The following is a 12478-nucleotide window of genomic DNA, read 5'->3' as shown; positions in this document are numbered from 1 at the left end:
TCGAGTGAATAAACGGAACTTGAACATGATAATAGTCAGATCGTAGCTTTAAGCATTTAAATCGAGAACTGTGTAATTTTGACGAGTTCCGTTAATTAAAGCAATACAGTTATGAATTACCATAAACTTATGAATGTGATCGATTAGCATAATAAATGTAGTTTAAGGTAAATTTGTTATTTATTTTGATCGGGCATATCGCTCGCGTGTGTCACTACGGTAACACGACAGGGAGCGCTGGGGGCGAGGAGGGCGACGTGCGGTACACGGTGACGCAGCGCGGGGCGCCGTGCCTGGTGATCGACGGCTTCGGCTACGTGGCCCGCAAGCGGCGCGGCCCGCGCGTCTACTGGACGTGCCGCGGCCGCCGCCAGTACGGCTGCCCGGCGCGCGCCCTCACCGCCGCCGGCCACCTCGCCGGCCGCTTCACGCTGCACAACCACCCGCGCCAACCCGTCGCCGAAGCCACCCGCATCGAAAGCCTCATTGAAATCGTCCAAGTCAACAAGTAACACGCGGGCACTCGATTGAAACTTTTGAGTCGTCAATAAAGAGGATACTTTTGCAATCAGTTTTTTATTCATCAAACATTTCCCCTATCGTGAGAATTGTCAATGCATTCGTTTGTATCGAACTATCGTAGCTTATTGCATGCTGTGATTAACATATTAACACGTCGCATGGGTATATGGAAAGTGACCGGGTTGTGTTTTGCAGTTGAATTCGTCATATCGAACCGCGGCCGGCGGCATATGCGTCTCGGTGGATTTTCGTTTTATGCGGAGAAAGTTTTTCCGGAGAAGAACAAGGTGCGTTGGCGGTGCACGCGGCGGACGTGTCGCGCCTACGCGCACACGCTGCACGATCGCATCTTCGCTCTGAGCAATGTGCACTCTCACGAGCCTCCGGCGCAGCTCCCGCAGACCTTTCCCACTAACGCTCACCGCTCGTTCACGCATGCCGCTCTCGCCACGCAGGCCAAGGCTATCCTCAATGACTAAGACATTCCAATTTCCATGATCACAATCGACTTATATATGTCAGGCGGTGGTGTGATGTGTGTTGACTTTGCTATGGAATCGTGTATATTTAGCGTATGTAGAAATCTGACGGACGGTCTACTAGGTTTTAAAGACACCGAGAAATCCCTTTTAATATGACAAAAGTTTATGTGTTCAAATGCTATTTGAAAGTCAGTTTTATTTCACGTCTGGTACGTTACCTTTTTAGGTTTATTTTTGTCGATTTAATGATTTATTTTGACATTTAATGGATAATTGCAGGAAGATATAACATGCACAAAATGCTCTTTTTGAATACTCTAGTCAAATCTAGTCAAACACGCTGTAGTTTAGTAGATATTTAAATTATTTATTGTAATCGACTAACATCGTACTAAAAGGTATCTAAATCTAGTTTAAGTGGTATAGGTTGTATTGTAATAACAATATGTAAACATTTTGTAGCAATAATGAACGAATTTCATCGAGTTACTCACGATAATAATATAACAAACTGCATTTGTATTACAATAAAAATAATCAGTAGATACGTAAATAATGTAATTAGTATCTATTTAGAAAGTAATTGTAAATATTGAAATAAAAAGTAATAACTAATTAGTTATATCACCACGTAATATTTGGTGATATTCGCTTAATGGTTGTAGACAGAAATTCATAGTTGTAAACTAACATAGTAATAATTGTAGTTAAAGCATTCTCACTCAAATAAACAATGTTTCGTTGTTTTAATTTTATATTTACTTTCATACACGACAAATCATATCAGATTTTGTTATGAAAATCTGTAAACGTTTTGTATATGTCTAATATATATTGGATTTTCAGAGAGTTACGTGCGTTTATGTGTGGGGCCGGGTGGACGGCCGCGGTTGTGGGTCAAAGGCAAGAGTTTTTACGCCGCCCATACGATGCGGTCGGGGATCGTCCGCTGGCGGTGTACCATGGGCGGGTGCGCGTGCAAAGCTTACACACAAAAGGGGAAACTGCATAAGCTAGTCGGCGAACACAACCACGCCAACCGATGGAAACGAAAGCCCACAAACAAAACGGCCGGCCCGTACTCCGGCACGGGATACGTGGCTAACTCGTACTCACTCCCGCACGTACCGCAGCTAGACTTCGACAACTTCGATCCCAACGCCTGGGTGACGCCGTACTAGCATCAATTGTGACCATTTTTGATAATCGTAGTATACATCGTCTCGAAATTATTTACGATATTTTTATAGACTAGTCATAGGTTAAGGGAATTCGTTGACGAATGGACGTGCAATCTATTTAGAGTCTAGACGTTTTTTAAATATTTTATAAATAGATCGATTTTAAATAGTACTCTTTGAAATACGTGGCGAAAGTCTTACGTCGTAAGTAAAGTATTCGGCTCAAGTATTATTTTAGTCATAGTGGTATATTTCCGAAATGTGATATTGAAGCTCAGTTAAAATGATCTCATGTTATTGAACAGATAGCCATAGTGCCAAATATTGAATTTGTTGATTAGTTTGCTGCCATATTTGTGTGGAAATGTGATAATAATTTCGAATGAATTACTTTCTAGTTAGAAAATCTATAAATTTGATATGGATTTATCCTTTAAAACTCATGTTTTATCAACTCAGAGGGAAGAGGAATATTGCCATTAAACAAAATAAGAGATGCAAAGATTAGACGATGTATCTGAAGGTATTGTCGTGCTTCCTTCCCACTTGTAACTATTTTATTGTTAAATTATCGAGTAAGATTATTGTCTCGTAGGTGTGCCATTTATAAGAATAAGGTTTACAAATTATGATGCCAAATGATTCTTTTTAGAAAATTATGTAGTGCCAAAAGTTTTCGATACCATGAATTTAAATTTAAATAAATTAATTTTTAATTATTGTTACGAACTTTATTTGTCTTGTCTTGTAATTAATAGGCTAGTAGAGCAATTTCATTGAGTTATTAAAAGCTTAATAAATAAATTTAACTAAATGATTGTTTTATTGTACGTTATCCACCTTAAATATAAAATTTGATAAAAATTTCGTGTTTTGTTTTAATTTTACCTGTTATTCCTTATAAATAAATGTGTATTGTGTATTTAAATGTTATCATCCAGTATAATATATCCATATTTAAGTAGTAATAAGTAAAACGTTAGGTATAATTATGAAAATGCCTTTATTTATTGCGATAATATATATATATTTTAAAAGCATTTTTGTAATAGCTTTTCAACTTTTTAAGGGCACAAATTAAAATGATTGTATTTTTCAGCTCGTTTCATACGTGCCGGAAAAGGCAGGCTGCTCCTCCACCGTGGCTATACATTTCGACTGAAAAACAATCTAGCGCACGGACGCAAGCAGTGGTACTGCTCTTCCAGGCTGACGTCGCGATGTCTGGCGGACGTGAACACCGAGGGACCGGAAGGGTTCGAGCGCATAGTGCGCTCCCGCTACTCGCACAACCACGCGCCGCCCAACGTGCGCCGCTTCGCCGACGGCCGCTACGTCGTCCGCACGCCGCACCAGAGCGGCCACCGCGCCCCGGCCCCCTACGACCCCCACAACCAGCTCCTGCAACTGCAGCATGCTCTGGCTCTGTATGCCGCTCACGCCACGGCGACGGCCACGGCGTCGGCGGCCGTCAACGCGGCCACCGGGGGCAACGGCCAACAGCCCTCCCCCAACTCGCTCCCGGCGTCCACCCAACACGCGGCGACGGCTAAACCGCTGCTCGTCGATACTCCCATCAAGGAGGAAAATTAATCAATTCGATACGAATGGCGATGACTCGATGATTTTTAGCTCTCTTCGATTTCGTCACTTTAATGGCTCTAGATCACAATACATTATTGCTATTTGCTATAATTATCAAATTCGAACAACGGATATTTTAGAAACGGTTTTCAAACGAAATTTAGTGTATAATTAATGATAGAGTAATTTTATTATTTCTTAGGTTATATGGGGATAGGAAGGAGTTAATATAGAGAGATGGCTTCGTTGGATAGTTGATATCGGTAACGTGACTGTAAGTGGAATCTTTCATGTCGGATTTAGATGTTGTGGTTTTGAATGTTGCGACTTGGTGAAGAACTTGTAAGTGGTTAATGTCGTAACGTATTCTAGGTTAGGCGGTCTTTTCGAGGTCTAATGTTATCCGTATAGGTGTGGGTTATTTATGAAATGGATAGGAAATCGAAAGCGTATGTGTAAAAAAGATTTGAATGTGGATATCTAAGCATGGCATTGCCAATGGAGTTAATCATTAAACAGTCTCAGTGCAAGTACCATGGTTTGATAAGAGCTGGGTTTGTTTGAATGACGTGGACTTGTGCTGGATTATTGAAGTGATAAACAAAACAGATATGTGCGATTCAATGAGTAATACAGGTGAAAAGCAATCTGGTGATCGAAATTAGCTTAAGATATTCCACATTCAAAATGTTCGTATTTGTGTCAAGTTTAGGTAGATGGTTAATATCCGGAAATGGCTCATTTTAGCGTTTGATTTAGAAATTTGGCTCAATCCACCTGGGCAGCATCATAAGAGATGGCGCTTTTGGACGTAGGACGGTAAGGCAAGTTGGACAACGTGAGGTAGGTAGTTTCTCGAGAAGGACCGTAGACAATTTGCGATCGGAACGGGTGCGTAGGCAAAGTCTGGCGGCCGCGGTGCCGTCAGAGACGTGAAGGCGACTGATTACGCGAACTCGGTTCAGATTAAGCGATAAGGATCCCTCGACTGTACTTAGAAATATTTTATTTATTTTGAGAGTTTATAACTTTACACGTTTCAAATATTGCTACTTAGACATTAGACGTCCGCCTCTTTATCTATAAGAAATGCATTAGTTATTGTAAATGTTGAATGTTCCAAACCTACCTTCGAGTGCTGACACTTGCACGACACTCGCTGAGCGCAGACGTCGACCTATGTTGTACTCCTTAGGATGGATTTAAGTACTTAAGGTCACTCATCTACCTCTTCACTTTTTATACGGGTTTTACAGATTAGTTTAATTATACAATTTTATATACATGAATAAATACTCAGAAGCTTTACTCGAGTAAGGTGTTTAGGTAAGTTAGGCTAGGTTTAGGGTAAAAGGGCGCGTCGGGGCGGTTCGCTGCGCAGGGTCCGGCGCGCTGCTAATTATTATTATTACCTTATATTATTGGAACTCATCTACCTCTTTGAATAGTTTTAACTCGTACTGGAATGTTTGCTGTTGATGTCTTAAATGTGAATAGGCTCTCGAGACTGTTGTCTAATATATTTTATTGATTGTTTTCGAATGATAATTTGTTACTTATCGAAATAATTTTTCAATAATATAATTGTCATACGTATTCCTAAGACTCTGATTTAAGTACAAATTTTACTATTTTTTTTTATTGTTATTTAAATACTTTAGGTTTTACAGGGTCTTTGCCCATTGTGGATGATACAGCCTCCAAAATGTTTTATCTAGACTTATGTAGTTGTAGTTCGTGTCAAATGGTGAGAAATGCAATTATTGTATGATTAGTTATTAGATTTAAATATAGACCTAACAGTAGACTCGTTTCAGCGGCTGGTGTAATAATAATTTGAGACTGAGACCAAAAAACATAGAGTTAATTAGAATTAATACTCCTGCACTTCACATAGTATACTGTTAATTAATAATAAATAATTAATGACCGTTTGACACGTCCTATCGTACCTGACCTACATATGAATACCAAACAACGACTTGGGCTGTGGCGAATGTTATTACGGGTAGCAAAAATGAAATATTTTTGTGTTTATGCAAATTAATAGTTAATGAAATCATGTTTGCAGTTTCTTGCAATAATATACAAATCAGAACCCTTTGCTTATGAAATACATCGATAAAATCATGTTTGTGTATTTATTACGGTGGGTGACTTAAAAAATACGTTATTTGTCAATTAAGTACGTGTGACGGGCCGTACGGTGAAATGTTCCAAAATGTTGGACGTAGTTTCTAGTTACGAAGTGTTACGACTCGCATACCTTAATTATATATTTCACGTGGAATGTATATAATATTCAGAATCTCATAGAATGTACTTACTCACTTTCGCCACAGTCTCCTACTTAGGGCCCAGTTAATGTAATTTATTGCGTCTACTTTATCTACCTCATTTAAATCGTTACTCTTTGTACCTTCGAGTCTTATAGTGTAATTTTTGTATTTACCATTATAATATTAAGATTTTTTGGGTTTATGTATGGGGTATGTTTTGTGAAATATTAAATCGTACTTATAAATAACCGCGAGTTTTATTTACATTAAACAATCGAGTGTTTTATTATTTTCCTCGTGGTGGTGGTAATCTTAATGAGGTGGTTTGCTGGTTAAATTCTAACTATGTTGTATGTAGCAGGGATTAAATACTTGAAATCGCGGCGAGGCAAGATAATAATGATGGTAAATACGTTTCCGTTCTGCGAGGAGTCGAAACTGCGGGATAAGGTGATATGGAGGTGCACGTCGAAGAAGACCAACTGCAAGGCGCGTATTCACATGCTCGGTGCTAACGTGGTGGCAGTCAAGGGCCTGCACAACCATCCGCCGAGAGCCTCCACATCTTGATGGATTATTAAAACTGTTTATGACCTGTCCATAAAAACTGTTGTCAGACTCAGAATAACTATTTCTGCATCGTATAAACTTTATCAAAATATCGGTTTTAGTGGTCAGTTTTGATATTCATGTTGTAATATTTCTCTGTAAAAGTAGTAAACTATATATTTTTGTAAACGTTATTGGTAAAATGATTGTTGCGTATCTTATACAAATTGCTCATATTGTTACAAGATTTTCCGAGGTTTTACACCGTCGCGTCGTATATACGAGACGGATATTACTTGTTATTGTTAGTGTTTTACATAAAATTAGTAATCATTTTTTATCTATATTTACAATATTATAAATGTTTAAGATAAGACAATAATGAATGAATATATTAAGATTGTGATTTAGCTGAAAAGACATCCACCTCTAAATGTTTAGTTAATTTTAGGCATTGGATTATTTCATTCCATTTCGAAGATAATATTTGGGTGCTGGTGATAGATAGGACTCTATAGATGACGTACTAAGTGCGTGCATCAGATTTTTGAAGTTCATGATATTTATTTTCGATAATTAATTAATATAAATGGCAGTGATCAATATTGATGGTCAAAATATGTTTATATCGTACGAGGTATTAAATTTAAAATTATAAATTGGTATATAAGATATTACTTTTAATGTACTTATGATATAAATCTCGGTTTAAAAATTATGTCAATGTAGTGTTTACGTAAGTGCCTTATGTGGGACCATATATCAACACAAATTGGAGTTGTGTACACGATACATTCCTTACAAGTTTAACTTCGGCTTTATAATATGCATTATCCTACGATTTAAGTTTAAATATTTTAATGTAGAATAGACTTCGTTGATTTTAATAAGAGTATTACTCATTAAGGATTTAATATTAAATATAATGTTTATACATAGTCGTCTTTTTTTATTTTTTTGTGTATGTTTTCATATCCCACTCATGTATTTAAAAACTGCATTAATAGAAGACGTTAAATACTGAATTCGATTATTTATGTCTTTCTTGTTTTGTCCTGTTTTCAATTATAACAAAAAATGTGAAAATATAAAAAAAACATAAAATTTCATTCTTCACAAAAATGACTCTATTTTTCTAATAATCAGTTTCTTTTTATTTTGTGAAATGTGTTCTTTTTAGAAAATATAACAGCAGCCTACTTTTCATCTGGAAAAGGAGGGAAGATACTAGTTCTTCAGGGTTATACATTCAACCGAACGTCGTCCAAGAATAACTGGAGTTGTTCCCAAAGGAAACATCGTAAGTGTACAGCTAAAGCAAAAACTAATAATAAAGGAGAAGTGATTGACTTCAAAAACACACACACTCATCCAAAACCGAAGTTCTTTAAGAAGAGTACGGGAGACCCTATACAGATTTAGCAGCCAGCCTCGGTTCATAGAAATTAAATAAAAAGTTCGATTTGTGTAACGGTGCATTTACATCAAACGAAGATAGAGCTAGAGCAGGGGCATTCTTTCGTGATCATATTTTAATGTAGGTAAACGAAAACTCGTATTCAGTGTTGTTCAGTACATATTAGAACATTGTATAGAATCTTTCCGAATGCCCTTTGAACAACGAAGGAATGCCCTACGCCCGTTTACACTAAAATAATTTGAAATAGTGGGGTTAGAATTAGCATTCGATCGTTTGATGCAAAAGCACCGTTAGATAAAATGTAGAGCATATGCATCTTTCGAATGTTATATATTGTGGAGCAATTAAACAATGTGTGTCACGGTTAAGTTCAGGTTAATTCAATTATGCTTTTTATATATTAAATGTTCATACAGACTGCACGTGTATTTTTTATATATAGAATTACATATACTTAATATAAAGAAAATTTAAATTGTTAAGAATTTTAAGGATTTTCAATATACAATACTTAATTCATAGAGACGTGGTTGTGGTGCTTAATCGAAGCAAACCTCGTTTTAATAACTAAGATTTTGTGTCAGCTGGATGTTGAGTGGCTATAAAAATCGTTTGTGATGGTACAAATGTCAACCATGCAAAACCCAAAACCGATCTACATATTTATTAAAGGGTATTTAAAAATGACAATAAAAAGTAAACTTATCATGATAATTTTATGAATACTTTTTGTAGTTTCGATTGCGATCACCTATATTATGGAGTAGGAATGTTTATTTTACACTTTCTTTTAAGCTATTGCATAGCTTCTATCGCGGGCCTTGAGCGCGGGGACCGAATCCAGAAATTCCGTAACGAAAAAACCTCACGCTCCCCACTCCGACGGGCGCGGAGGTGTGGCTTGAAGGCATAGCATGCAATAGATTTACCGCGGCAGGCCCGAGTGCCACACGTTTTTTTCTTTTAATATTGTAATTCGATTTCTTTAGTACATAACTGTTTTTGTGTTTTCGGTAAAATAGCACTGTATGAGCATGAATATGAGGAAAATTGTATCAAATAGAATGATTGTTGATTTATTGTTATAATAGATAGGTACGTCGGCAAATTTAATAAGCGACCGATAGTGTGATTATAGAAATGACGCATATAATGTAAAATAATGTTTTGTTAATGTACGTATCTATGATTTGGCAATTGGCTGAATGAGAAATATTCATTTGTGATACATTGGTCTGGAGTTGGGAACGTTAAAGTTGTACTTATGCACAGGGATTTAGGGAACATGCGTTTAGAAGAGTTTAGAAATTATTTTTGGAATAACTCTATGGTTGAATTGATTATATCTCAATTTTTGTATCTAATTATAAGTACCTATTAACATCATGTTTATATAAGGAAAAATAATATCGTAGTTTCCTTTAATCAATGACTTGATTCTTGTTACATCCCGAGGGCGGAAATCACGTTAAACATTTGTTTGGTTTAAAAATAGTCACACGATATTGATGTTATTTTCCTTACTTGGTATTATTTTCAGTAATAACGTGTATTCATTTCTACTTTTGGACTGTGTGAATTCTATTACATTTATTTTTTCTTCATACATTTTCTAAATAACAAAATTAAATAAATTTTCTCATGAAAATAAATAACTGATTTGATTTATATTTTGTTCAAAATTACACTTAGAAGATCTCGGGATTATATCCATTGGAAGGAAAGAGTTACGACATAGACCCTTACGACATACAGTATGTTCAAACTATGAAATGGAAATAAAATATTCCGGTTCAGACTTTAGCACTTAATTTACTTTCTCGTTCTTCTATGTATTTAATTCTGTGCCTATTGTAACAAATGTTATTATATTTCAGAGGCGTTCTTTTTACCGTCTAGAGCTGGCAAGTCCGTGCTGATATTTCGCTCCAATAAATTTTGGGTGAACAACCAGTACAGGGATAAATTGAACTGGGCGTGTCGGGACAAGGACGCTAAAGGGTGTCTCTGCAGGGTCCAAACCACGTTGAACGGGAGATTCATACGTATCAAAGGTGGCCACAACCACGAACCAAATTTTACCCCCCAAAACTTCGACGCTCCTACCCCAGCTGAAAAACATTTCTCGAGAGTAGAATCAGCTTGCATGAAATACCTCATGCAGCAATAGTCTCTAAGTTATTTACCAAAAATAAGTCCTACACATAAGATAGTATAAGTGTCGTAGGTATTAGAGAGAGTTATTTTTTGATACTACAGTGGCTTCGAAGGCTGTGACACAGATCCATGATCAGAATTTCCGAAGATGACGCATTCCTTTTGTAGCTTTAAGATCTTGTGTTTTGTATTAAATTATTTTAAGGAGTTCCGTATTAATATTATGGAATGATTGGTTCCATGTATTAACTCACTCTTAAAATTTTAGGCGATCCTGGTCTTTGATTTTTTTAATGCACGATAAAATAATGTAATACATATATATATATATATATATATATATATATATATTCACTTTATATTTGGAGATCAAATGAAATGAGATTTATGAGTTAAGTAATCCGGAATAACACGATATGTTCAATATACTTAAAAGCCCTCGTTAGCAAAATAATTTTTCAAGTGTGGATCTTTAGTATTACTTCATTAATATGCGTGTTAAGCAGAACACGGCCAATTAAAAGTTTATTACTTATTTACTTGGAATCTTGCGAATCGATAAAAGTGAAAATTTATGTGAAATCTGACAAAATGTGCAAATCATTTTTAAATTAAATCTATCGATTCATAGTAGTTATTTATTAAGACATTTTGTTTTGTGTGTTTTAATAATGTTGTAATGTTATAATAGATATTCTATGTAACAATAAATAAACACATTTTATAATTGTAAAAATAATTAATGCGTCAAAAGCAACCAGGGTCAATTAGTTATGTGGAATCTCATAGATAAGAATATATTACGAAATATGAATTTGTGTAGTTTTTTTATATAAACGAACATTTTTATCAATGTCAATTTAGTGTTCGCTAAATTCAAAGGAAATTAATAACATATTTCGTAACAAACAACGTAGGAACTGATAATAATTAATTGTATAACTTCCTCAATAAAATACGCGACTTTACCCACTGTTAGCATTGATTCGATCAACGAGATTTTTATACCAGGTGAACGGACTTTTTGTCTGAAAATAAAATATTGAAATAACAAATAATGTTGTTTTTGTTTGCTTTGAGAATCTTTTAAATTTTCCGAAAATTAGACTACTGTATATTTTAGAAACAATCTTCATGGACTTTACCTATTTCGTTTGTAAAATATCTATGTGATCATATTTCTATCAAATCAGATCTCTTATAAATTGTATTTTTTATTGCGATAATATAAAATAATGAACTTTTTAAAAACTATTTTATTGACCACGCTATTTTATTGAATCATGTTAAAATTGATTCATACAATTGTTGAATATTTCTATTTTATCTGATTTATTACGCCAAATAATTTGATCACAAAACATAGAAATTGAAAAGTTTTAGTAGTTACAAAGACAAATATCAGAAAAATATTACAAGTGAAAGAATTGGGTCTCGAGGAGATACAAGAGAAGGCGACGTTAAAAGCCAAAGCGACGAAGTATTGATATACAGGAACATTTTGAAGAGCCGCCTGCGCATGAGTCAATTGTATGTACATACATATTTGTTGTTCACGTAATTAATGCATATGGTGTGTGGAAACTGATAGAACTCATAAAATTATACGATAAATATTATTTGTATCGTTTTGGTATTTATGGATGTGCTAAAATAATATATCATCATAACTGAGGTTATTTTTAATTTGGTTACTTATTTCATTATGTACTTACTAACATTTGATTGACCAATCAATCTTATAATAAGGAAACCAATGATTTTTAAAAACCAATAGAGTGTCGTTAACTTGGTAATCTATTATTTTCTCCATTTTATAAAGGCCGCTGCGACTGCTTTTTCACTGAGATTTTGAACTATTTAACTTTTCGAAAATATGCTCAGACTTTCGTAGATAAAAAGTCAAAGAGTGTGATTACAGTGTACTGGACGACGTCGAAACTCGGCAATCCGTTGCTGGTGTTCAATGGAGAGAGGTTCAGGCGACGGGGTCCTATCGTAGAGGGTAGAGGAAACTGGCTCTGCATCAAGTCAGATAAAGGGTGCAAGGCCAATGTCACCACGTATCTCAATCACATACTTTCCTTCCGCCATTCGCACGTGAACCACGACATCATCGGTTACAAATACAGAAAGAAACCCCGGAAAACGAAGCGAAAGCTGGGCAAAAAGAACATGAAGCGAAAACAGCATTTTGCAATCAATGTTTCTGATATTATTGGTCTGTGATTTTTTAGAGTTAAGTTTTAGTCATGTTTGGGACACTATTGTAATATTGTTTTTTAACTGAGTTGTATAACAATT

The 12478-nt window shown here is 35.5% G+C and overlaps 2 protein-coding genes across 50 annotated transcripts in view; both read left to right on the top strand.

The window, feature by feature from the left end:
• LOC149488327 (uncharacterized) overlaps window positions 1–12478 on the top strand; it is a 302595-nt gene that overhangs the window by 23124 nt on the left and 266993 nt on the right. Inside the window, exon 5 of one of the 49 annotated variants that reach the window (XM_089694986.1) lies at window positions 12096–12418. The exons of 43 other annotated variants lie outside the window; for them this stretch is intronic. In XM_089694986.1, the coding sequence (XP_089551112.1) occupies window positions 12096–12403 (308 nt within the window). In that variant the 3' untranslated portion in view covers window positions 12404–12418. Of the gene's footprint in view, window positions 1–717; window positions 1755–1850; window positions 2660–3284; window positions 6297–7777; window positions 8535–9894; window positions 10203–12095; window positions 12419–12478 lie in introns of those variants that run through there. 5 more of the 49 variants (XM_089694991.1, XM_089695012.1, XM_089694977.1 and 2 more) reach the window with 5 other exon arrangements.
• On the top strand, window positions 26–707 carry LOC149488330 (uncharacterized). Its single transcript, XM_089695286.1, has 2 exons — window positions 26–34; window positions 162–707. The coding sequence occupies exons 1-2, from the start codon at window positions 26–28 to the stop codon at window positions 510–512; spliced, it is 360 nt and encodes a 119-aa protein (XP_089551412.1). The 3' UTR covers window positions 513–707.

The sequence above is a fragment of the Colias philodice genome, chromosome 5 (assembly GCF_061535455.1).
Source record: "Colias philodice isolate Cphi_HAF_F1 chromosome 5, ilColPhil1 Martin Lab GWU primary, whole genome shotgun sequence".
NCBI classification, from domain to species: domain Eukaryota; kingdom Metazoa; phylum Arthropoda; class Insecta; order Lepidoptera; family Pieridae; genus Colias; species Colias philodice.
The sequence above is the reverse complement of the archived record's forward strand: the minus strand, read 5'-3'. Positions and strand labels throughout refer to the sequence as shown.